The sequence below is a fragment of the Corvus kubaryi genome, unplaced genomic scaffold (assembly GCF_017639235.1).
Source record: "Corvus kubaryi isolate FWS band 111438036 unplaced genomic scaffold, C.kubaryi_AGA036_p1.0 138, whole genome shotgun sequence".
Classification (NCBI taxonomy): Eukaryota; Metazoa; Chordata; class Aves; order Passeriformes; family Corvidae; genus Corvus; species Corvus kubaryi.
The window spans coordinates 19,290,992-19,315,535 of record NW_024580672.1 but is presented as its reverse complement, the minus strand read 5'-3'; the positions used below and the strand labels follow the sequence as shown (position 1 = coordinate 19,315,535).

Genomic DNA, 24,544 nt, shown 5'->3' with positions numbered 1-24,544 from the left:
TCCTCATAAAAGCAAACTGAACTCACATTTGGGGCTATTCCATTTCTAAGCTAAGGCCAGAAAATGCCACAAAGTGAAAGTGAAGAAGCTGCCTTGCAAAACAATTGTCTGGCAGAAACTTTGGGGGAAACGACCTTCAGTAATCAGTAGACCATGATTTTTGATTGTGCACTTTTATCAACACACGTGCAAAGCAGAATCCCTCTGTTTGGCTAAGTTGTGTAAGGTTTGCAAAGCCACACAGGCGACTCCTGCACCGGTGCCAGAAGCATGAGCCCTGTGAAATGAGGGCAGTGACACACACCAACACAGCCACCCTGTGCTCTGATCTCCGGGCCTACAACGACACTGACTGACAACACTGGCATTGTACCTTTGGGTCAGTTTTCTGCCCCACTCTTGTGTCTAAATTAGGATTCACTCAGGTCCTGTCCCGGCTATCCCAAGCTGTTCCCACCTTTGCAGATGCTGATCTCCTGCTGTGTTCCAGTATGAAGCGTAAACCACGAGCTCTGAGAGAATTCCACATGCTCTGATGTCTTTATTTATTCTCTTTGATTTTATGATGGAACTGGTGGGAGAAGAAATACTCACATCGGGCCACTTTGCTGTTGTTTGCTGGAATTTCCCCTGTGGTTCCCTCATCCACTCTTCATGCTCATCCAGGGAGAGATTGTCTTTTCTTGATCAGAACAGGATTTAACCCAGGAGGACTGGAGGACTCAAACTAGGGGAAAATACAGCTCAGACTTAAAGGTAAGCTATGTAGTGGGTTAATAAGGTATTTCAGTAAGATCCAAATAATTTGCCATGAGTGATCAAATTTAATCCCAGTATGTACAGTATTGGGTACACTTACCAACCACACACCACACAGGTATGTTAGGTTCTTGTATATTGGTGACATGCTACCTTAGGTATTTATATAAGACAATTTAGTTTGAGGTCATTTTACTTTATGGTACAAATACCACCAAAATAAGACAAAATGTTTTGTGTTCCTTACTTTCACGATTGATACTACGTATAAAGCATTTCAAAGCTCTGCTAAGCACTGAGCACACTATTACACACCAGCTTTTCCCATAGGAAAGAGAAAAAAGGGGAGGTGTTCACAATCTTACTCTGATCTTGATATAATAGTGCAAAACCATTCTTAATTTCTGCATATTCCAACAATATCACAGAGATCTGCAAGAATGACTGACCTATGACTGTCCTTCGGCTTTTGCTTTCTCACAAATCCTACAAGAGCAAATACCAAGATCTGGGGGGAAACCATAACCCATGATAGAATTAATAAACAAGTAATGCTTTTCAAGTGCACAGCTTGATGGGAAAGATGTTGCTTAGTAACATCAGCAGCTGGATCTGCTGTAAAACCGTGATGTCGCTTGGCAACAGAAAGCTGAGCTGGATTTTTGTGAGAATTGTGAAATAGTATTTTCATGCCCTTCCCCCAAGAAAACCAGAAAGTGCCTGTGGGGATCACATCACTGAGCCCATGTAGGACTCAGATTTACAGGACAGCAGAGGATGCAGCCCAGCCTTGGCTGATGTGTCCCACTTAATGTACGAGTGTGACAGAAAAGAAACAGGGACACTGAGTACCTGGCACTAAGAGACTAAAGCATGTTTTAAAAAACAGATTATGAAAGTTAAAAATTATTCTTCCCATTTCTGGCTAATTTTCAGTCAGGCTGACAACCTGGCCTGGAAAAATCCAGTTAATGGCATACTTCCATTGCTTCTAATGAGCCCCATGTGGCACTTCAGGGCACTCCTGCATCCTTCAGATGTTTAAGTTATGTTTTATGGCACAAAAAGTGCAGAAGAAGACACATATTTCTTTGGAGATTAATGGATTTGCCTAAGGTTAAAAAGCTCACCAAGTGGCAGAGCTAGGATGTCAGCAGTGGCTTCTTCAGCATGCTCCAGTTACCAGACTATGCTGGAATGTGAGTTAATGTTACTGGAACCTCCATGAGGAGGTGCCCTTCCTAAGGAACCACGGGGGTGCTAAATAATTTTGTTTCACTTTCTATCTAGTAATATTTTCCCAGCTTAAAAAGGAAAGTCTGTCATTTCAGCTCTTAACAGAACTTTCCTAATACTATATAGTTTCAAACAATAATAAATAAAAGTGATTATGGGAATCTTAAGTGTAATTCTGTTGTATCCTACTTAACTGCCTCTCTGGAAGACGAATCTCAGATAAATTTTGTGTTTTATCTGCCAGTCCCATGAGGGGGTCATGACCACCTCAGGGTGTGTAAAATGGTGCTCAATGCCTACATCTGTGGATCTCAAGAATCTTTCCCTGGTGTGTTGAGCGTTAAATGTTTTCAGGTCACGTACATTCCCTTCTGCTGCACTGGTTGCAGATGTCAAAGTACTGCATAGAGCTTAGTCCTTAAAAGTGATGCCAAAAGTTTTTCATAAAATATATATGATCCAAATAGGAATATCCAAGTACTGGAACATTTCCCTTTCCAAACCACATTTATACCAGCAGTTTTTCACCAGATTCCATATGCAGCGCTTCAGTCAGTGGGGAGGCTGTGGATTCAGATGAAACACAGAGCTCTGTGCAGTGGCAGTGGCCCTCTCCCCATGTCCACATGCACATTCCAACTCCGGAGAGCTGGATACAGACTCCTGTTAAAGTTCTGAACACCACAACCAGTTAATAGGCCTCGGGAGCTATCAGGGAGGCTGACCTACATAGCTCACCTGGTCAATCTGTGCCTATCATTGTGCAGGACTGCAAAATGTTTCCTTATTATTACTGCTGGCCTTTTATAAACAGCTGATGATGATTTATGAACAATATCTCCCCCATGCTTGTATTATGAGACACGTATGACTGTATAATTCAGGTCCATAGCCAACTTGACAAAGTTTACATGTGTTTTCACACTCTAAATGCAAACAGTCATTCCCTCAAAGTGAGGAATTCCTGATCCTAAATCTCACAGCTGAGGCAGGAAGAACATAACTCTGACTCGGGGATAAATTCTGGAAGCAGTGGTAGGAGGTCTGATGTGAGGGGTGGATTTTCAGAAGATGCTCTCTGCTCCTCGAGCTGGTCTGCCTGCTCTGGTGTCCCGTCTCAGCACTGGGAATGGTGGGACACAACTCAGAGAGACAAAAATCCATGTTATGTGAGACAGAGGAGGAAACAGGGTGGGCATCAGTTGGCTTAACGTGTCTAGAGGCACATGTAGGGCCTGGGAAGAATGCATCGCAACATGAATTATTTCTTGCCTCTTTTCAGGTCCTTCTTCCTTCAAACTATTTTTCTTGCTTTCCCCTCTGAGTTTACCTGTTTCTTCTGTTTGTGCATTCCTCTTTTTCTCCTCCCTTTATCCAGGAGATTCAGTGGAAATACAAGGGAGAGCAGAGTTGCCACAAGGTCTGGTTTTCTGAGAGCTGATGGGAATGGCAGGGAAGAGGCAGATCTAAAGCTGCTTGGGGGGAAGGGGCTCCTTCCTGTTTGTTCTGCTTTAGCTGTGGGGTCTGAACCAGCTGTCAGCAACTGTCTCTCCCTAACTGTGCATGGCAGCGGTGTTTCATCTCCCACTTTCCTGGCCTGAGGTGTGTGTTGACATGTCAGAGTTGGCAGGTTGCAGCTGCTTTCTGGGCTTTGTGCTAACACACCCTCCCATGCCCACACATATATTCCAGGAGAGGAGGACCTGTTCTCGGGCTCCTGGAAAGCCTCCAGCACTCAGAGACTCTCCTTGGGCTGAGGGGAGGATGTTTATGGGTTTTCTGTCTGCTGACACAACACAGGTACATAACCATGTACCACACAGTCACAGATATATACCCATGCATATATTACATATTACTTATATATCAATGCAGATGTCTTATGCAGATTATATCCTTCATCCTCAGTTAGAGGCCATTTAGCCTGAGGCTCTTTTCTGTAATTTCATGATAGTTGTTTGATCAATGGGTGAGAATAAATTAGATGGTAATAAACTCAGCTACTGTATATCGAGCAGTGATCAATACTCTAACTCCAGAAATGCTGTGTTTTATCAGTAGTGAGAGCAGGCTGTGAAAATAAATCTCTCAGGAGAGCTGCACATCAAGACAACATGTTAACAGCCAGACAGGGGTTAGATTTCAGATTCTAGCCAAGCAAGTATATTAGGTTTTTGCAGGACTAACTCTGGGAACTGAGTCACTGACCTCTGAAACTCTAGTGCTCATAAAGGCATGAATCCTTGTTTCCAAAGATTCCCATGTTTGGCTGAGAAAGTATTTACTTTGAAACTAAATTTGTTGAGTTTCTTCAGTCTTTTGCAGCTTGAAAATTATTTTTTATAATAAGTATTATATAAAGTAAGCACAACACTTAGATGTACTGTAAGCATTTAGTTGGATTACTTGTACAAGTTCCCCACTGAATCACAAAGCAGGAGAATGCTGCTGACATTTTAGAAAAGCAGAAATTGAAGCACAGGGGAGTTGAGTGATCAGGCCATTAAAATGTTGTGTAATCCTAGGCTAAGCAGGTAAGTACAGCTGGTGTTCAGCCCTCAAAATAACAATACAGAATGAAGATGATTACTGGTTTGATTTGGCATCGCTGTTCTAAAAGAACAGATTATATTTTACGTGAAATACGGCCTGGATTATGGACTTTTCTAAGCATGTTACACTGATCTAGCCCTGAACAAAAAGACTCCATCACATTTCAAGGCTAATCAGGACCAAAATGCTTCCTCAGGTTTATTTGTAAGGTTAGCCAAGAACAGTTTTGTGCAGAGTAACATCACAGAGGTATCCTCAAAGATATCATAAAAAAAACCCCAACAAAACAACAGTAAGGTGAAAATAATTTTATGTGCTTTTTTTCCAAAGGATAATAATTGTGTAGTAATGAGAATGCTTCCTTACTGACATTACCATAGTTTCATACCTGTTTCAATGTTTAAAACTAATGTAATGAATTAATATTTAAGCTGAATGTAAATTATAAGCCTATTTTCTCCCTGATTCCTTTGATTCAACTAAGCAGGATTGCAAAACAAGGTTGAGAGAAGTCAGTTAAAGCCAGTCCTTCAGGTATTTATGATGACCTGGTGACAACAAATGGTGCCTGAACTGATTTACTCCCCTCTAGACTGAGTTTAATGTTTGCCTTTGTGGCAGTGGCTTTTTTAGAAGATGATCTAATGCTGTGCTGGTGGGAAGTGGTCCTAGTGATCCCTGGTGGTTGGTGGAGATAAAGTTACTTAAGCTGCTCACTGTTGTTACAGATGGCACAACTCTTCATCCTTCTGACAGACCTAAACCTAATCAGCTTCACCTAATGACAGATTTAAACTCTTATAACTTATTGCCTTCTCCAGCTGGGTTTCCACTATTTATATTCATGTTCTCACTTTCCACTAATATGAACAATATCCAGTTTCAGAAGTTCACTCTTAATTTACAGGTGTACTTTTTCATCGGCATTTCATCATCATTAAGGAATATGTTAGTTGCAGGCTTTACAGTACCTTAACTCAATCTCGGTTTTGGTTTGGGGAGGGTTCCCTGGAAACCAGACTCACAAACCAGTTGTTATACATAATTATGCACTACACTGGCACTTTTAAGCGGGGATTGTAACACTGAATATATAAAATTTCTACTTTAAACAGGAAACCATGACAGCATGTAGGCAACTAAATACCAGTCACTAGTAAAAAGTGGATTTTAACCTTATTTCAAGTCAGTGGAATGAGCACAAAATAAGGCCTACAATTGTTTGTCCCACTTAAGGTTCATGTGGATAAAGATTGGTTTCTTCTTCTACCCAATGTGAATCTTCTTGTACGAGTAAACTCTTAAGGATTAATTGGTGAACTCCTGTGCATCTAGAAACGAGTAATACTTTTCTCTGAAATGTGATAACCCATAGATTGACTCAAGCTTCTTTAAACTTCATATGTAAGAACAGAACTTGCCACAAAATCATATTATGAGATATATTAGTGCAAAAGGCTTAAGCATAATTTCCAAAACTCTTGAACTTTTTACCAGTAGAAATGATTTATTAGTGCCATGACTGAAATATTTGTTTTGGGCTGGTGAGTCTTCATGCAGGAACTAAATATTGCACATAGGACAATTAAGAAATGTTAAGACTCGTTTATTAGAATGCAAGGATATTTCCATGGTCAGTGATCCTTACACATTTCACCCCTTGGTGTGAGCATTGCAATGATTTAAGAGCCTACCACAGAAACTGAACCCCACACACACTTTATGTAGACCATGAATTTAAACCTCCTGCCCCTTGTATCATGCAGAGATTTTCATATGGGTTCAATAAAAGTGTGCAATGCTCCAAATGTGTGGGTAAAATCAGGTCTTTCTCATCAAGAAAGTGGTTAAGTGTAATTTTCATTTTACAGTTGCAAGTTGGATGGAAACTGTGAGTAACAGGCAGTGTAAAAAGTAGGCATGCAACTTATCCCAGCAAATACTAGTAATTACTGTAGTTTCAATGGTATCGATATGCTGTAGATATAAAACACAGACACATGTACAGAAATGTAGGCAATAGCTCAAATCACAGTTGTATTAGAACTGACAGCTTTGCATAATGGAGCACATACATCCCCTGAAGTGCTGGAGAATTCATGCTAAAAACAAAACAGAGCACATTAAAATGTAGGCAGATGAGGTCAAAACCTGCAGATTTATTAAGCTGTGCTGTAAAAACTGGGATTTTGATATTCATGAACAGCTTCTTCATACTTTTTTTCCCCCTTCCCTTACTGCAGCAATCCTTGTGTTTCTGGCTTCAACCAGGACTTGCTCATGATGTCAGTTTGTCAACATAAAAACTGTTTGTGCTTCAGAAGATCTAAAAGGATCCTCTCTGCCTCTTTTGGAGGGTTTGTGAAAATCTGACAGTGAACCTTCAGTGCACAGAAATGGTGCTGTTTGGCTGACACTTCACAGAATCACAGAAAACAGAGCTGAGGAACAAATCCTTCCCGATTTTAATATCTCCCCAAAAGAGGTATATTTTTTACAGGTCTGCTGGAGGAGACACATTTTGGGAATGGGACATAATGTTCTGAAATCATATTTACCAAAGAATTCCTTTGTCTAAGTTGGTCAGTTCCTCAGATCTATTCTGCAGAAACATCTATAGTGTTGGTCCACTGATGAAGTTTTCTGGTTTATTTCATTGTTTCTAGGGAGATTATCTCATCATCCTACTTTCTTACTCACAATTATACTGGTCATGTTCCCTTCTAAAATATTCCTGTAGAAAATATAGCAGCTGCTCATATCAAAACAGAAATATTAGCACAGCATTAATCACATTATGTTTTGGTAGCAAGAAAACCTCTTTTCACCCAGTCAGGTTGCCATGAACCAGCAAATCTTCTCTGATTACTTATACTCAGAAAAGCAGATTTCATCTAGATAATAAAATAAATCATTCTTACCTTTTATTTATGCACAGACCCATTAAAGTCCTACAAAACTCCCTGCAGCACACTACTGTTTACACATAAAGCAAATAAATATAAATATCCAAATCCATTTGCAAGGACTCAAAGCTGGCAGAACCTTGGGTTTGACCAAGAAAAAAGAATGCTGGCTGGATCTTATGCTTGCTGGGAAACCAGGGAAGTAAATGAGTCTGTCAAGTTCTAACTAGCATTTAATGACAAATTTAACTTGGCAAGAATATATAGTTCAGTATTTTGTCAAGCTTGCTGAGGCTTGTATATTCTGTGTATGGATCTTGACCAACTGCTGTATTTTCATAGGATCCTGCATTAAAGAGCTTCTAATGCAAACATACAAAACTTAAATCAAACTTTGTTTCACCATGTGATTTTTAGAACACAGTACTTAAAAAGGATTATGTCAAGAAAAATAAAAACTATAATCTCTGATGGCTCTGCTCTTATCCTGGCTGTCAGCAGTGCAGCTCTTCAAACCATTAGTTTCTGCAATTAAATGTGGAATCAATTAACTGCACTTAAGCTATTCATTTAGCTTTAAGCCTAGATCATAGAAGTAGGGTAAATTGTTACTCTTTTCAGACTTGTTATGGACCTTAGTGATAAAAACCCAACTATAATGTAGCTTAGATCAGCTTAGATTGGCTACTTCCCAGACTAGGTTGCTTCCCACAGATTGTTAAAATGCTTGATGAAAAACACTAACTAGGTAATTCAGGAGCATGTGCAAAGTGCTTACTGATCTCCTTAGGCCAGGATATCAAGCCTGTCATTGTCACAGGCCTCTGCCTTAGAGATGGAAAAATGACTGGATGTGATGCAGATGCAGATGTCAGGTTACTTAAAACTAAGCCAATGAGGATTAGGTCATCCACCCATAGGCCCATCTGACTTTTCTGCTCAACTACCAGCACTTTTTCCTGTCCAAAATCCCTTTAAAACAAGATTTATAGATTCGATGTATTAACATTTAATTAGTCTTTGAATCTATAATGAAAACATTTTGGCATGAAGGGATGGAATTTTTTTTTAACTCCTACATGTATAGCAGGTTTCTAACCTGTCTTTTGGACTGTGTAAAGGGAAAAAAGTCTACTCCTAGGTAGTTAGCAGCTTGATTGTGAATAGCTGAATCATGAGGACAAAACTCTATTTTTTAGATAAGGTCAGATTTTGTAGGAAATACCTGCTTCATAATACAGATAGAAGCATGCCTGCCATTGTCATCCTGTTGCTGTCAGTGAGATTGTTAGTTTTGCCTGAAGCTAAACCTATTTTTTTTAACTTGGAAAACAGTTTCCAAAACATTTTGATAATATAAACCCTGTTCAATATAAAATCCAGAAATAACTGAAGTGGTCATGGCACACTGACAAGGGATTTCAATATAATGTCGTCAGTGTTAAAAAGACTAACATAATCAAATTTTTGCTAATCTTATTTTGATCTAATTAGTTTTCCTAGTGGGTAAGACTAGAAGTGACTTCAGCTACCTGAAGATCTGTAAGTTTTGGATCACCAGAGGCAATACTGTACCTACAACTGCTCAGTGTTGTGTTTTACGGCCTGAAACAAACTTTGCTATGCATGAAAGGACAAAACATCGTAGACAGTTCCCACTTAAGAACATCATCAAACATCTGCATAATCTGTGTAGTGAGCAGCCAGCTCATTTCATCCCTGAAATTCTGCATGAGAAACACACATTCTTGTTGTTACATGGCAACTTAAAAACAAGCAATCCTTTCTGACACAAACCCTTAGAACTGTTTCTGCAAAAAAAAAAGAACAAGTGGAAGAGAGCCACATTTAACAACTCCAGCATTTGCAAATCATTATGACAGTCTGTAATGTTGTAACTTGTTTTTAAATCAGCTATTTTAGGACATGCACATTTAATGATCAGTCTCTTGGTCTTAGAGATATACTGACTAAACAAGACATCATCCTGTAGACGTACTATATAAGGTATGGGATTGTAAAACGAGTTATACAAGAGATCATGAAACTATAGAACCTCAAAGCAGAAACTCTTTTCTTCTGGTACAGAGAAGAAAATTCTTTTACTTGTCAGGCACTCCCTTTGCCTTTTTGTAATGTCTAAAACATAATTAGTAAACTGTTTTGAGTCTAGACATTTTTAAATTTAAAGAACTAATAAAAAATTACTTACCCAATCTTCCTCTAGACTAAAAATGAAAATGCACCACTCTGTCCCTGATTTTTATAACCTTCTGCACTCCTTCACTCCTAGCTGGTGTGTGGATCCCCTTTCTCCCTGGATCACATGAAAGTGTTCTATTAATGTGAATTGGCTGATGTTTGAGAACACTATGCTGGAGAGCTATGAAGTGTAAGGAATCTGACCCAGGGAGCTGTGGGGCTATGACACATCAGTTCTTCACAGGAATTCTCAGTTGCTGGATGGGAATGACACGGGACAGGTCCTGTAAACTAGGTGCAGCACGCTGGCACTGTCACTGTTGTTGTTGGGATATAGATTACTTAAGGCAGGGAGGTGAGTTCCATGTTAAACCAATGTAACTGGAATTTTACTCTCTGGCTTTTCACTCCAGAACTGTAACTTCCACGTATCAGGCTGTCCCTTTGACCTCCCAAGCAAAGGCTGGGAAAATGGATCAACTTAGCATGTGACAAATGTAAATAACAACAGCACTGCTGAAAGTGACAGCTGCCTTAAGACAACCACTGCAAGTCAGCGCTGCTCCGCAGATTTCCTAAGGAATGCCTTGCTGGAGCTCAGGATAAACTTTCAAAGCCTAGGAATGCTAGCAGATTACCTGGCAGGATGGAGAGAAGGAAAAGGAAGTCTTCTGCCTCTGTTCCATTCTTCATCTCTTTGCCTGTGTTCAGTTTTCTCTTGCCCCCATGGGCAGAAAAGAGGGAATGCAGCTTTGTCTCTTCCCACATGGGATGAGATGGAGCTTTCAGCCCACTGGTTTGAATGGAGTGGTTGAAGTTAGAGGGTATTTTTGTGTGAGCCTATCAGGGAATCAACCCGTGTCACTTCAGCAGAGAGTTGTCTCAACCATAACCCCCCAAAGTGCATCACTGCAATAGGAAACCCGCACCAATCACAGAAATGTCTTAAGCAGAGCATGTTTTCAGTTACGTGGTACTTTTGGAAAATCCTCCCTTGGAATACACTAGTTCAGAAAGGAAAAAACAATGCTTTCATAATAGGTTGTGAGTTACAGGCCTTTAAAAACATAAATATATCCACATCAGCACAAGATATGAAGAAATGATTGCTGGGATAGGATTAAACCTATCACAGAAGTGCTTAGGCTTAAGTCAGTTGTTTGCGTGGTGTTGGCAATGTCTAAGAGGTGACAGTTTCTAGAGACTGCTATAAGAAGTAGTGAATTCATGGTTTTTCTGTGAATACAGAAATTATTAGCATATTAAAATTTTTATGTCCAAAAAATTGCCATGTAAAATATGTGCACAAATCTCTAGAACGCTAATTGGCTTTCTGCTTTTGCAAAAATCTGACATTGTTCCACATTTGCTTTTAATTTGTTTGTTCCTCTGTTCAAAATGTGCTGGATGGACCACCAAGGCTGCAGCTGTCTGGCTATTCTCCACTCTGAGGCATCATTGATATATGTATATATTTCCTGCTCCTTCTTGCAAAGATTTTATTATTTTATTTTATTTTATTTTTCTACATTGCTGTTTAATTGTAGGGAAAAAGTGGAAGGTTTTCAGTATTTTGGTCTCCAGCAGCATGACCTTCGTATGTTTTGGTAGCAACCTGGTGTCAAGTCTTTCATGTAATGAAACCTTCCAAGTCCTTAATAGGAAAGGGTTTCTGGTGCCAGTGAAGGTTTGATCCTACCAGGATTTTTTCCTTGACATCCCACCAAACTGGGCCCCAGTTTTTTTCATAGTTCTATTAATAATTGTTCTTTCATATTCCTCTGAAAATACCTTCTTAGACAGGCACTGATGAGATGGGCTGTAACCTAATCCATGCTGCTGAGGGAATAACTGGTGACAGATTTTCACCTCCCACAGGATTATCTGTAAATACAGAAATAAAAGCTGCTTCAAGAACCAAGTATACAAATTTACACTTCTACATTGCTAAAACAAATTTTTTAAATTAGCTACACTCATTAAAAGAGTTTCCCCTCATCTGTGTTTGCTTGCAGAGCTGGCAGCTGAATGCCAAGTATCTCAGATGTGTTATTTCTGATGTTTTCAATTAGTCCAGGCCCCATTTCAGATCACCAGGATTAACTTTATATCAGGAACAGCCATAACTGGGCAACAGGTCTTATGTTGTCATGTTTTTAGACAACTAATTTCTTGCTTTATCTTTTCATCCTGAACAGGAGCATTTATTTTGGTGTATTCAAGGGAAATGCAAAAGGTTTGTGCTTTAAAACCACAAGCAACACTCCTGGGCAGTGACTAAACTGTCTCATTTAAAGACAACTTTTTTCCATTAATGCCTGGGAACATTTGCTAGCAAATCAGGGACATTCACATCAGGAGGCCAATTTTCAGAGCTAGACAAGTGATTAGGTTTGATAGTAAATGGAATAATGGCAGATCCACATTTTAAGGGCTCTAGGTAAGAGCAGCAGTGTTCTGGGCAATTTCCAAGCTGAGATGCACTGCGAGCCCCACTTGTAATTCACTGCTCAGCACCACAAAAACCCCAGATTATTGCTCTGTATTTGATGACAATGGAGATTGTGTTTTGCTTGCTGAAATACAGTACCTGTATGATCATGGTATATACAAGGTGTACAACATTAGGAATTAGAATTCATTTGGACATCCACTGCTAAATGCCAGAAACTCTACATTCATTTCTGCACTCTGAGAGGATCAAAAGAGGGAATGGTGAAATCTGCACACAGTGAAACTCGCCTAACAGATCTGAAATGTTTATTTTAGGATTCCTCTATGTGAGTCTTCTCCTTTCAATGAGAATAAAGTTTTATGGACATGCATGGATGAGAACTGAATGAACATCAGACAAAAAATAGCCTTGGTGAGTAAAGACAATTGGAAAATCTTTCAATCAATGGCATGTAGGACATTTTCTTCACTTACCATTTTCACTGTTGACGGTAACAATTGACATAGAGACAAAATAATAGCCAGAAAAGCAGACATCTGATCTTCTGGACAAGCAGAAGTCTCGAAATAAAAATGCAGGGCAATGTCTTGCAGTATTGCAGAATGTTGAGTTCCTATTAAGCATAGTGAGATGACAGTAAAAAATTGTAACTCACATTTGCTAAGCCTGTATTTGCATCCTGAATATTTTTTACCATATGTTTGTGTACTGCAGGGTACAATGGGCCCCAGTCTTGTTTGGATCCTCTCATGAGCCTTTCTCTGTCAGCATTCAAAAGCGAATTACTCATATTGAATTTGCAATGCAAATTTGACAGCACTCTACTAGTCACACAAAGAACGGAAAATTGTTCAAGAGTTCAAATATCATTCATTAATGTTCTCCTGAAGTATTACATATTTTAGACATATATTTTGAAAGATAGCTTGTGCATAGTTGCAGTTCTGTAGTCTAGCTGAAGTACTGGTTTGGGGAAGCCGAAGTAGATCCATGTCTATACACTGAATCAAGCCAACCTATGAAGATGTTTTAGAAAATACTCCCAAAAATACCTTAAAGAACCCACCACAATAATTAAAACAACATAATAGTATTAATCAGCAATGAAGGGCTAAGTGTGATGATTTATATTTTCCGGGATTCATTTGAATCCTCTGTATGGAGAATAGTGTGGCCAGCAGGACCAGGGAAGTGACTGTCCCCCTGTTCTTGGCATTGGTGAGGCCACACCTTGAGTGGTGCATTCCGTTTTGGGCCCTATAAAAAGGACATGGAGGTGCTGGAGAGTTCCCAGAGAACTCTTCTGAGGAATGGTTTAGGGAGCTGGGGGCTTTTAGTCTGAAGAAAAGGATGCTCAGGGGGGACTTCATTGCTGTGCACAAGTCCCTGACTTGGAGGAGGATGCAGTGAGGTGGGACCAGTCTCTGCCGTGCCTGCAGTGAGAGAACCAGAGGAAATGGCTTTACACTGAGATGGGGGACATTCAGATTAGAGATCAGATTTTTTTTTTTTTCACTGTTTAGGTGCTCAGGCTTTGGGAATAGCTTGTCCAGGGAGGTGGTGGAGTCACCATCCCTGGAGGTGTTCAAGAGGAGCTGGGTGATGTGGTTTGTGGTTTAGGGGTTACAGCGGCAGTGCTGGGTAGACATTTGGACTGGATGGTCCTGAAGGTCTCTTCCAGCCCTGATGATTCCATGATTCTAACTAGATGATCTTTAAAGTCCCTTGCAACCCAAACCATTCTAAGGCTCTTTGACTTATTTCATTTGCCAGTGCACAGATCCCTGCTCAGTACCTAAGGCAGGCATTTCTATGGACAAATCCATGTATTAAAGGCGCTGGGACAAGCGCAGCGTCCCTTTATCTCTCATTTACCCCGCGTTCCCCTCAGATGCTGGCTGTCTCCGCCTCCCTCCTCCCGCCCCGCGGGTCTCCACGCCCGCAGCGCCCTCCCGAGGCAGCGGAGCGCGGCCCCGCCCGCGCCGGGCTTCACGCACCGCCCTGCGCCGCCCACAGCGCTCGGCCTCGGGCAGCGAGCGACCCGTGCGCGGCCGTGAAGGGCTTACGAGGAAGTAAGTACGTGTTAGAGGAACGGTGAGAGCTCCGTTACCACCTCTGCGGCGAGTCAGAAAGGCCCAACCCGATTTGCTGAGGAACAGACTGCGCAGCCTGCAGAACCGGAGCGGAAGACAGCACCAGTATGGAAGATCGCGATCAGCGTGCAGCGGCTCAACGACCACCGGCGGTGCCCGAAGACCCCTCCACAAAGATCCTTTGAGGCGAACTGCGCAGGCTCGACTCGGTGCGCGTATCCCGGGGAGCCCGGCACACACGTGAGGCGGGGTCATCCCCGCCGCATCCCGCGGCTGTGGGTGACAGCTCCCGCGGCCGCGCACCCGCCATGTCGCAGACCAGCGACAGCGGCGAGTCCTCCCCCGCCTCGCGGGACCGCCGGTCCCGGACGCCGCGCGCCCGGGAGGACACGGCGGCGGCGGGCGAGAGGCTCCGGCAGCTGAACATCGGCGAGGGCGACGACAGGGAGCATAACAGGATGATCCGTAGCCAGTATCGGGAGCTCATCTCCACCGTGCAGCGTAAGGAGGCAGCGGGGGGAGCTCCGGGGATGCGGGTGGGGTGTCTGGGCTGGAGGCCGGGGGGGCCTCTGAGGCCGGCGGCCTGTCCTGGGCGTGTGGGGAGCTGTGGGAGCGTTCCTGGAAACTCCGGGTTCCTTGGGCTGCCGATACTTTGGGTTTGTACTTAGATCGAAATTCGACTCCCAGGAAGCGTGGAATTGCAAAATCATGGATTGGTTGGAGGGGACCTTACAGGTATTCTCGTTCCAACCGCGTCAGGGGCACCTTCCACTGTCCCAGGTTGCTCCAAACTCTGTCTAACCTGGCCCTGGACACTTCCAGGGATGGGGCAGCGACAGCTTCTCTGGACAACCTGTACCACGGCCTCCCCACCCTTACAGGGAAGAATTTCTTCCTGATATCTAAACCTACTTTCCTTCAGTGTGAGGCCATTCCCCCTTGTCCTGTGGAAAGGCCGTCTCCTGCATCCCCAGGGATAGCAAGGTTACGAGGGATTTGGCTGCACTAGCCCACATGTGGTGCATACACTGGTGCAGGGGAACTGTCAGCTGTCAGCTTTAGACCTAGACATGCACCGAAATCCTTTAATTTTGCTTTCGTGGTGTCTGAGCTTTAGTTTGAAACTGCAGGTACCATTATGTGCCTGGACTGGAAAGTTATTCTTGGGCTTTCCAAAAAAATGCTGTGTAGTTTTTAGTATCTCCAGACAGGTGTGTGAGTCCTTCTGCTATGTGCATTTGAGTTGTGCTGTTTTCCTCACAGAAACGTGGCCATGGTTGTGTGAGTAGCACTGCCAAGCTGAGCAACACGTGGAATTAGTTGTTCTCTGAATACTTGATATTGTGCAGTTGTTTTACAAGAGGCTACAGCGCAGTTTATGGGGAACCCAGCCTGTTTACAGAAGTGACCAAGCATATAGTTTTGGGGGCTGGTTTGTTTCTTTCATGGAAAATGCCACTAATTTCCCCAAGTCAAGCCTGTTTTGCCTGTGACAGTAAGTGGTGAGTGATCTCTCCCTGCTCTTATCTAGACCCATGAGCTTTTTGTTCTATTTTCTTTCCCTGGTCCAGCTGAGGAGGGGAGTGATGGAGCTTTGATGGGCACCTGGCCTCCAGTTGGGATCAAACAAGTGCAGTGTTTCTCAGTGCTTATATGTTCAAGTAATTCAGGATTTCCTTTGTGTCTTTTCCCACAGAAAATCGAGAAGCTATGCTGAATTCAAAAAGCAACAGGCTGACAGAAGCTTTGGAAGAAGCCAATAAACTTTTTGATGGAGGTAAAACAAATTCTGTGCTTTTTAATCAATACGTTTGGCCAAGCGTGAGGCGATGATGCCTTGCAAACAAAAGAGGGCAAGAGTGAAGTTGAGGTGCAAGTACTTCATCAGAATTTTTATATAACTTAAAATAGATGTGTTAAGTTGAAGATTGGTTGAGTAAGTTGATGTGAGAAAATAGATGTCATTACAGTTTATTTGCTCTTAGAAATACTCCCTGCTTTATTTTGATTCACTGGAACAATGTATGTAAGTAGTACACATAAAAGATATCGGTGTAGAGGGGTTCATTTCACTTGGAAAGGTGGAAAACATGTTGATTAAAAAATGCATTTGTTCTTCAAGATCACATGTTACTTTTCCATGGTTTGTCATTCTTTCCTTTTTTTAAAATGCAAATATTATTGTAAGGATAGAGGTCACTGTAATAAAACCATTTCCAAAGCGCTAAAGCCTGGATAGTCCCTATGCTGAATCTGATTATTGGATTTGTGACAATTTCATGTTAATTACCGTAAAATCTTTTCTGTAACAGTTTGCCGTGCACGAGAGGCTGCACTGGATGCCCAGTTTCTTGTTATAGCATCCAATATAGGGAAGGAGAAGGCCAATGAGTTACACTCGGAGATGTCAGCATTTGATTCAACAGCATTTGCAGAAGACTTGGTAAGTTCCAGGCTCTGAATTTGCCAACATTTCTGCTGGAGGTTTGCCCTGTTTGTTACAGAACCATAAAGCCTCAGATTGTCAGGCAGTACATGGCATTTCTGATGGAATTTAATGCTTTTCCTATGAATTTCTTTGATTAACTTTCTGGTTACTGTTGTTAATCGTCTTAAACTATGTATTAAGCATTTGCAGTAGGGGAAAATCTAACTTAAAATGCAGACAACCCCCCATTATTGCACTGCTGCTGCTTTATGGCAGTTCAGTCAGTTCATGCTCTGAAAGTCTTCTGCATTTTTTTCAGCCACTGTTCTGTAGTTTCTCAGTAGAAAAGTAGTTTCTTTATCCTGTCCACTGGTTTCTATGTTTTTGGATAGAGTTCTTGAGGCCCTGTGTCACTGACATAAAATGGGACTTTGGATGATTTGAATGGTTTCAGACTGGACAGTTTGTCTCTTTGTACTGTGACTGGGTGGAAGAGTCAGTTCAGAACAGCTCTTAAGCAGGCTGTTGGCTTTTTGCTCTCTTTTGTTACAGCAGATCAACAAGGAATCTTGAGTGTTTGCTCAGGTCTGTAAAAAACATTAAGTTCAATATGAAGTTTTTCTTGGGTTAGTGTGGACTGGTGGGTGCAGGGATACGCCAGATAAATTCTATGGTGTTTGAGGGGCTGGGCTTCCTGGGAGTGTGTGGTGTTCAAAAACTGTGAAACATCTGAGCTCTAAACTGCAATAAAAGTAATGTTCTGCTACTTTGTATGTCATTGAAAATGTGTTGGAATCTAAGCAGTTTTGTTTACCTGTGACTTTCTTTCATTTCTTGCTGAACACAAGGGCGAATTTGAGTGTTCATCTGTTTTCATAGTATCCTCAGGAAAGTCAAAGTTCTTAGGCAGTGGTATTAAATGGTAATTTGTCAGGCAAACACCACAATACAATGTTTCACCATGAATGTATCTACTGCTTTACCTCTTAAGTGAATTTTTATTGCAGCTTTTTTTCTTTTGTAGCTGACCTTCATGGGTATAAATCGCACAGAAGTAGAAGAAACTGATGACTCTGAGGATGTTCCAGGCGGTTTTTTACCTAGTGATGCCTGGCAGACAATGGGAGAAGAAGCACCCAAGTACTTTAGAAGAGCACCTACTTTTCATTACATGTAAGTTTCTTATAGGAAACAGTATGTACTGCAGCTCAAGATAATGGCTTTAATTGATTTTTATCTTTGATGCCCTGGACTTGAGTTGAGTTTAATCTGAGGTCACAGCAGAGTGTTGACAAGGTATGAGGCTGTCAACATATTGGGAGCAACTTTTGGGGCTGGTTCTTTCCAGAAATCTCTAAATGTGATGAAGCTTTATCTTTAGGTATCAGTCAGCGCCTTGCACTTTCTTGAGGAAATCCACTGCTCAGTATAAAGATTCTTGAACATACAGTGTACACCAGATTTGCATGTATGTGTTCTTTGTATTTTGGTTAGGATGGGATCTTTCAAGTCTGAGCCTCCTGTACCAAAGCAACGGATTGAGAGGCAGAAGAAAGCTAGCAGAGGAAAAGCAGAACGGGCAATGCCTGCTCAGGTTTGTAAAGTGTTGGCTTTATTTACCATTTGTTCTGGCGGTTATAACAAGTGACTTCTAAATCTTTCAATATGTGTTGTTTTGGGTTTTGTAATTCTGAACTGTGTAGTACTTCTGACATTCTACCTTTAAGGGGGAGGGAGTACCCAAGATTCATAGATGCTTGTGCTGTGCTTATCTCCAGGAGCCAGAACAAGGACGTATGTCCCAGAAAAGTGCTTCCTTACCTCCATATGGCTCTTTCTCCACTTACATCCTGTTCTTTCTCAGAGTGGGTTATTACCAGCATTCCTTGGCTGGTAAGCCAACAATCCTTGGTTGGCTCCACAGCCATCCAGCTGGAGTTGGAGAAACACACATCAGCCCTGTTTCTTCTGAGCTTCTACTAAAGGATTCCGATTTCATTATTAGGCTTCTTGATTTGCTTTGTGTGGGCTGCAGTATTTCACTGAGTAGAAGAAAATAGGATTTACAGACCTGTGGCAGTGTAAGTAGCCCCAACTACTCTAACCACTGAGGATGGCACTGAGGTCTAAAGCGGCTCACTCCGTGGGGAGGGTGAGAACCCACAATCGCCCAGTTCTATGATGTGCATGTTTCCCTACGATTGGTTCATGTTTTCCCTTCCCGGTTTTATGTAAAAGTCGAAATATATTCATTTCTCTTAGTTGGTGTGTATGAGTTCTAGAAGCTTCTGCAGTACTCGACACCCCATTGGTTCCTTCCCCAAGTCCCTCCTAGGTGTTGTTCCCATTGGTTCCCTCACTGCTTACCCCGCCTACTTCCCCTTATCTCATTGGCTGGAATCCCTTTCCCCGCCTTCCCATCCCCACTATAAAATCCCTGGGTGCTGCCAGAAATTTGGATATTTGTCCCTGTTTGTTCATGTGAATAAACCTCAGCGTGGAATCCATACAGAGAGTCCCTCTCTTCTTCTTTGCCTCCACCTGTGTGCCCTCCCAGCTGCCTCAGGGAAGATTGCTCCCCCGAGTGAGGAGCTCTTCGCTCCTTTTTATGTGTGCCGCCTTCCAGAGGGGTCGCAGCCTAGACCTCCGGGCTCATCTTTGTTGGCATGCTGGGTGCAAACCCCCTGACAGACCAATTTCATTTTCAGAAATAGGGTTTACAATTTTCAAGTTATGAGCTTGCATGTTCTGTTGCCTTTTGCTTTGAAAGGAAACAAAAGAGAAGCTTCTTTACATTAGCCTGGTTCCCATTTTTCTTTTAGAAGTGTCTAACAGGGCGTTGCATTTGCACTGAAATGTGGTTAATGGCAAAAAACTAATTACATCACATAGCCACTATTGTTTCTGCTTTCTGTTTTCTTATTCTTTGTGTCATACACTGGCAGAAAGGCATAAGTCTGGGAATACTGAGAGAGGCTTACATCTGAAACTTTGCAAACATAAACCATGTTGTTACACGGAAGCTCAGGCTGTGTTAATGCTGGGATATAGGGGCAAATAGTTGATCATTGTTTTTTTAAAGGCAGCCTACTCAATCCAAATAGTGATAGAAAGGATTTGTTACAGTCTGTACTGGGAAGGAGCTGAAGGGTTTCTGGGTTGCTTATAAATGATCATCTTCATTAAACTCACAGACTATAGCACTGTGTAACCCAACTGCCCAGAGGTACTGAAAAGTAAGTGTACACCTGTACACAGGCTCAAAACATACAAGCCATGGCCTTTCATATTGATTCTGTAAGTTGGGAATTAAACCCTAAAGCTCTTCAATGTTGTCTCATGTTTGCCTAAGTGTGTTTGTTATGTTGCATGTAGGGAGAAAAATTCAAGTTTTATGTTATGTTCAAAAGAAGCCGTTTGCATATTCTGGTAATTCAACAACCATTATTTGAGGTGAAGCTCTGTTTCTTTTTCCCAGTTAAAAGAAATGCAAGAGTCTCATCAAGAAGCTACAGAAAAAGAAGTAGAAAGGATCTTGAGAATACTGCAAACTCATTTTGAAAATGATCGTAAGTATAATTAAATTAAGCATTAACTGGAGAAAATGAATATTCTTTGTCTTCTACAGTTGGGAGTGGTAAAACTACAGAGACAAAATGAGTTGAAGTTTGCAAGTAGAAATTTTTGTTGAAGAACATATACCAACTATGTATTTTTTATTAACACTAATCAGCTGTTGTTTGCCTGCGGAGTAAATGTAAATCCTCTCCCCTGATTAAAGCCTGCTGTTTTTAGAAGGCAGTCAAATAGTCACTGTATATGGATCTGTGGGGGGGGGAAAAGATGGAAGAAAATAATATACTTTATAGAACATTTGTTTTTGCAGGCAGCTGGGAATTCAGCTAAGTTGACAAATATCCCTTTAGCTTTTGAAAGGAGTATTGGCTCTCTTAAGTTTGTGTTTACATCTGTTAGCTCTGTGTATACTGCCTGTTTGTTTGTTTGATTTAACAAAGCTACATTTGCATCCCCAGCTAATACACCTATTTCCTTCTTTGATTTTGTGATTGATCCGAACTCATTTGCACACACTGTGGAAAACATGTTTCATGTGTCCTTCCTTATCAGGGTAAGGCATGGCATGTTCTTGAAATATCACTTTAGATACTAGAATTACATAGAAATACTGACCTGGCTTCAATATTGAAGAATTAGGATTTAAATATGAGAAATACGAATTTATTTTCTGCAAACAATCTGTGATATTTTGGTAGTCAAATAGAAAAGGAAACAGAGTTGACTAGGCTTATTTTTTTGTAGTGCAATCAGTTTTTGTACTGCAACCAACAAAGCAGTGGTGATATTTTTGCAGTCAATATGCTTTTCAAAAAAGATTCTGGCTCACATTTTAGATGTAGAAAAGTTCTCATAGAGTATAGAAGAGTTACTGAGGCTGTAGGAAACAATGTTATGTCAAAGTTATATATTCTTTTTGAATCCATGGATTTGCACTTCAAAACTATCCTTAGTTTGTCTAATAAATAAAATTAATTCTGGAAAAGACAAAAACTGACAAGGATATTTTGACTAATCCAGGTTTTATATTGAATAGAAATGTTATTATGAATTATACTTAGCTTAAGTATATTTCGAGAATAATAACAATTTTAATAAAGCAAAACTTCTCTAATCCAACTTGATAAAAAATCTCAATCTCAAGTTTACACACTATGTGCTATATGGGCTCCTTCTTTATGCGTAAGTGCTGTGTTAAAATAGTTTTTTCTTATGTGATATGCCAGTGAAGATTCTTCATCAGTATATGTACCTGTTCATGATTATGTAATAAGTAAAACATAAGAAATTTCAGTGCATTATCCTAACTGGAAAGTTCTAAGTTATGAAACTTTAAATCCCACTGTTGTTTAGGATGGTCTTGCAAAAATAAAGCTGGATGAAGACAAATTGCCAACAATAGGTAAAATCTAGCTTTAAAGTACTCTAACTGGTTTTTGTAACAACATTACATGTTACGTGTTCACAAAGTTTTAGGTATATTTTTAACTGGGGATATGCAGTGAGTGTAATTGAAGGCATGAAGAGATTTCTGAGCAAGGATTGAGTCTTTTCAAATATCAGTGTATGGAAAAAGACCATTATGCTGATTTATACAAATTAATTCTATTAATAGAAATCAAAGGTTATTACCTTTCCTTTTAAGTTATATTTTTGCTAGTAAGTACAGGAACACTGTTACACTTAGCTGAAAAAAGGTATTTTTGGGTGTAAGAACTCTCTTGTCTCAGAGTTGGGAACTGCTGCAGCTTCAAAACAATTGGAAAGAAAATGCCATCCTACATACGAGGTCGGCTTTCATTCCCACAGGATGTCAGTGGGGTTAGGACTTTGGTGGGATTTCATAAGGAATAAAATACTTAGGTCCTTCTGTAAAAAGTTAGTTCCTAAATTTTTAGGAGGTGAGGCTAAGGAAGTATCTTGAGCAGTATGTGGTACAGGTTGTTGATAGAGACTAACTGGGTGGGACACGTAGAATTGACGTGATTTTTGTGGAGCTTTTGTGTTCCTGGTGGAAACTGACTTTGCGGGTGTAAATCCTGAAAATGCTGTGTTTTGATCAGAGCCTACAAAACCCAGCGGGAGAGGGGAGGAGGAGAACAGAGCTGGAGCACGGAACCAGGTCGTCATAAGTCTGGACCAGAGAGAATGGAAGGTACCACAGAGAGCACTTGATACTTGGGATTAGTTCTTTTTTATTTAAGCCTCTGAGAGCTGTGCTGTTACCTGCTCTGGGGAGGGCAGATGTTCTGTGTACAGTCACACTGCATTTGACCTCATGGATGCCAGAACAGTCACAGATCTAAGGGATGTCTGTAGTTGCAAGAAAACTGAGAATCGGGGTAGTGATTCCATCTTTGATTCTTGAAGCCTGGTCAGTTTAGGTGCATTTAAGCTGTGCACTGACTTGCCTTTACTGCTTTACACAAGGCCTGGGTAAATATGGAATCTGTTTTTTCCCTTACTTGTTTCTGGAGGGGAAGTTCTCCATTCAATTTCCTCACTGTTTGTAATAAACTCTAGACAAAAAGTAGTTTTGGGCACACATACGGCTCTTCTCCTTTGTCCCTCACTCAGAATGTGCAGGAGAAATGTAGTAATTTGAAATACTGCTTTAGTATAAGGAACTTTATTACTTGCTTGGTAGTAATAAAATTGAAATAGTTCAGCTCTGGTGACTGACATTCTGCTGTTATCTCTAACCAGGAGATCATAGAAACATTTCAGATAAGAGAAGCCATGATTACCCCTCTTTCTCAGAGCAGTGAAGAGGAAATGGAGACAGAGTAACTATTCAAGTAAGTTCTTTTACTGAATCAAACTCAGTAAGGTCCTTATGCAGGTAGAAGAACTTCAGGGAAATTATGTGCGACTTACAAATGCAGAAGAACTGTAAGCAGGGTGACTGTAACATTTGGAATTGCTGTGTTCTTGCCCTCTTCATGAAACGAAATGTTATCTAGCCTTGTATGCAGTGATTAACTGGAAAAAACCCCTTTATTTTTGCGTTTGATGGTCAGTTAAGGGATGAGTTATTTTTTGGAACTTTATACTCAGAATGCACTGTTGGAAAGAATCATAGCTTTTTGTGTTTGGTTTCTTAACATCCTGACAGCTGATGTTGTTAATAAAGTAGTCTGAAGAAGGACTTAGAGGGAACCAGGCTGTCTTCCCTTCTGCTTCCATAAAATTCTTTCAATGATAGGACTGAATGAATTCCTTTACTGTCACAGTTGTTTGGTAAGTTCCAGATCTTAATGCACACTGTCTTACTGCCTTCTCTTTTTTTTTCTCCCCTTAGGTGCCTTAAAGAAAATACTTCAAAACATTTGTTTCAACATTTGTTTTACATGTATATGTTGTAAAATTAAATTTATTTTTTCTGGAACATCTCAACACTTTCTATGAGCTGCTTTGTTTAGAACCATGGAATGAGTTGGGTTGGAAGGGACCTTAAAGATTCTCTTGTTCTAGCCCCTGCAGTGGGCAGGGAAACCTTCCACAGGACTAGGTTGCTCCAAGCCCCATCCAACCTGGCCTTGGACACTTCAAGGGCAGCCACAGCTTCTCTGGGTAACTTGAGGAAGTGTAGACTTGTTACAGGGTTTTTTTTCTACTATGGCTTACTTTACTACTTTATACAAAGTAGTAAAGTTTACTGGCACTTATGAACTTTCTTAGTAAAAAGGAAACACTGTGTCCCTTCTTTCCTCCCTTGTCTCTCCCAGCAGCAGCAAGTGGAATTCACATGGTTAAACATCCCTACTGGGAGAACCTTGCTATCCTACATGATTTTGGGTGCTGCAGAATTGATACTGCTCTGCTGTTCTTACTGTTCTGGAAATAAAGGTTTGAGTTTGGAAATTTGGTCTCAGCTAGAGATAGAAATCGCCCCTTTCTCTATTCCAAACTCCTCCTGTATTTGTTTGGTAAGTTGGGCAGGCCGGCTCTATGGGGCCACGACATTATTTTATTAAAAATACATGAAGTCTTGTTCCATTTCCAGAAAACACTCCCAAGGAGGAGTTCAGGATTTCTTCCATCCTTTTTTCCTGCTGTAGCAGCTCGGGGTGGATACAAAGGGATCCGTTCCCCCTGGAAGGCCTGTTAGAACGTGTTTGTGGGGGTGAGAAGCTGGTCTGGCCATGAAGGTGTGCGGGGACACGGTGCGAGGATCCGCAGAACCGGGAGCGATCTTTTATCGCCAATCCGCCCGCGGGGGAGGCCGGGCCGGGCGCGGCGGCGGCTGCGGCTGGGCGGGGGCGCTGCGAGGCTGCGGGGCCGCCGGCGCCATGCCCGCCGCCGTGGTGGAGTACAAGGGCTGGAAGGAGGGCTA

The 24,544-nt window shown here is 41.4% G+C and overlaps 3 protein-coding genes across 7 annotated transcripts in view; 2 read left to right on the top strand and 1 right to left on the bottom strand.

Annotated features, from left to right (window-relative positions):
- The window catches only part of TACC2 (transforming acidic coiled-coil containing protein 2), a 130,795-nt gene extending 119,884 nt beyond the window's left edge, over positions 1-10,911 (bottom strand). The window contains exon 1 of one of the 2 annotated variants that reach the window (XM_042019483.1): positions 9,667-10,911. The gene's annotated coding sequence lies outside the window, so the exon portion shown is untranslated. Of the gene's footprint in view, positions 1-7,469; positions 9,556-9,666 lie in introns of those variants that run through there. The other variant, XM_042019482.1, reaches the window with a different exon arrangement.
- Positions 10,912-14,092: 3,181 nt separating this feature from the next.
- On the top strand, positions 14,093-23,604 carry NSMCE4A (NSE4 homolog A, SMC5-SMC6 complex component). Of its 4 annotated transcripts, XM_042019503.1 has the most exons (11): positions 14,096-14,705; positions 15,901-15,981; positions 16,517-16,647; positions 17,657-17,805; positions 18,127-18,226; positions 20,111-20,201; positions 20,667-20,761; positions 21,562-21,610; positions 22,272-22,363; positions 22,915-23,006; positions 23,510-23,604. In XM_042019503.1, exons 1-10 carry the CDS (start codon positions 14,513-14,515, stop codon positions 22,996-22,998), a joined length of 1,065 nt encoding a protein of 354 aa, XP_041875437.1. In that variant the 5' UTR covers positions 14,096-14,512; the 3' UTR covers positions 22,999-23,006; positions 23,510-23,604. The 4 variants fall into 4 exon arrangements, 3 of the variants coding, with proteins under 3 accessions (XP_041875439.1, XP_041875438.1, XP_041875437.1); XR_006014573.1 differs by lacking the exon at positions 21,562-21,610 and having other exon boundaries at positions 14,095-14,705; XM_042019504.1 differs by lacking the exons at positions 20,667-20,761; positions 21,562-21,610 and having other exon boundaries at positions 14,094-14,705.
- Positions 23,605-24,335: 731 nt separating this feature from the next.
- Positions 24,336-24,544, top strand: part of ATE1 (arginyltransferase 1) — a 70,552-nt gene continuing 70,343 nt past the window's right edge. Inside the window, exon 1 of the mRNA XM_042019501.1 lies at positions 24,336-24,359. The gene's annotated coding sequence lies outside the window, so the exon portion shown is untranslated. The remainder of the gene's footprint in view (positions 24,360-24,544) is intronic.

Bases quoted from the DNA above. Each gene is read 5' to 3' on its own strand.
- NSMCE4A (XM_042019503.1), top strand. From the start codon at position 14,513: ATGTCGCAGACCAGCGACAGCGGCGAGTCCTCCCCCGCCTCGCGGGAC. The intron at 21,611-22,271 runs GTAAAATCTAGC...TGTTTTGATCAG, and splicing joins AGACAAATTGCCAACAATAG to AGCCTACAAAACCCAGCGGG. The intron at 22,364-22,914 runs GTACCACAGAGA...ATCTCTAACCAG, and splicing joins TGGACCAGAGAGAATGGAAG to GAGATCATAGAAACATTTCA.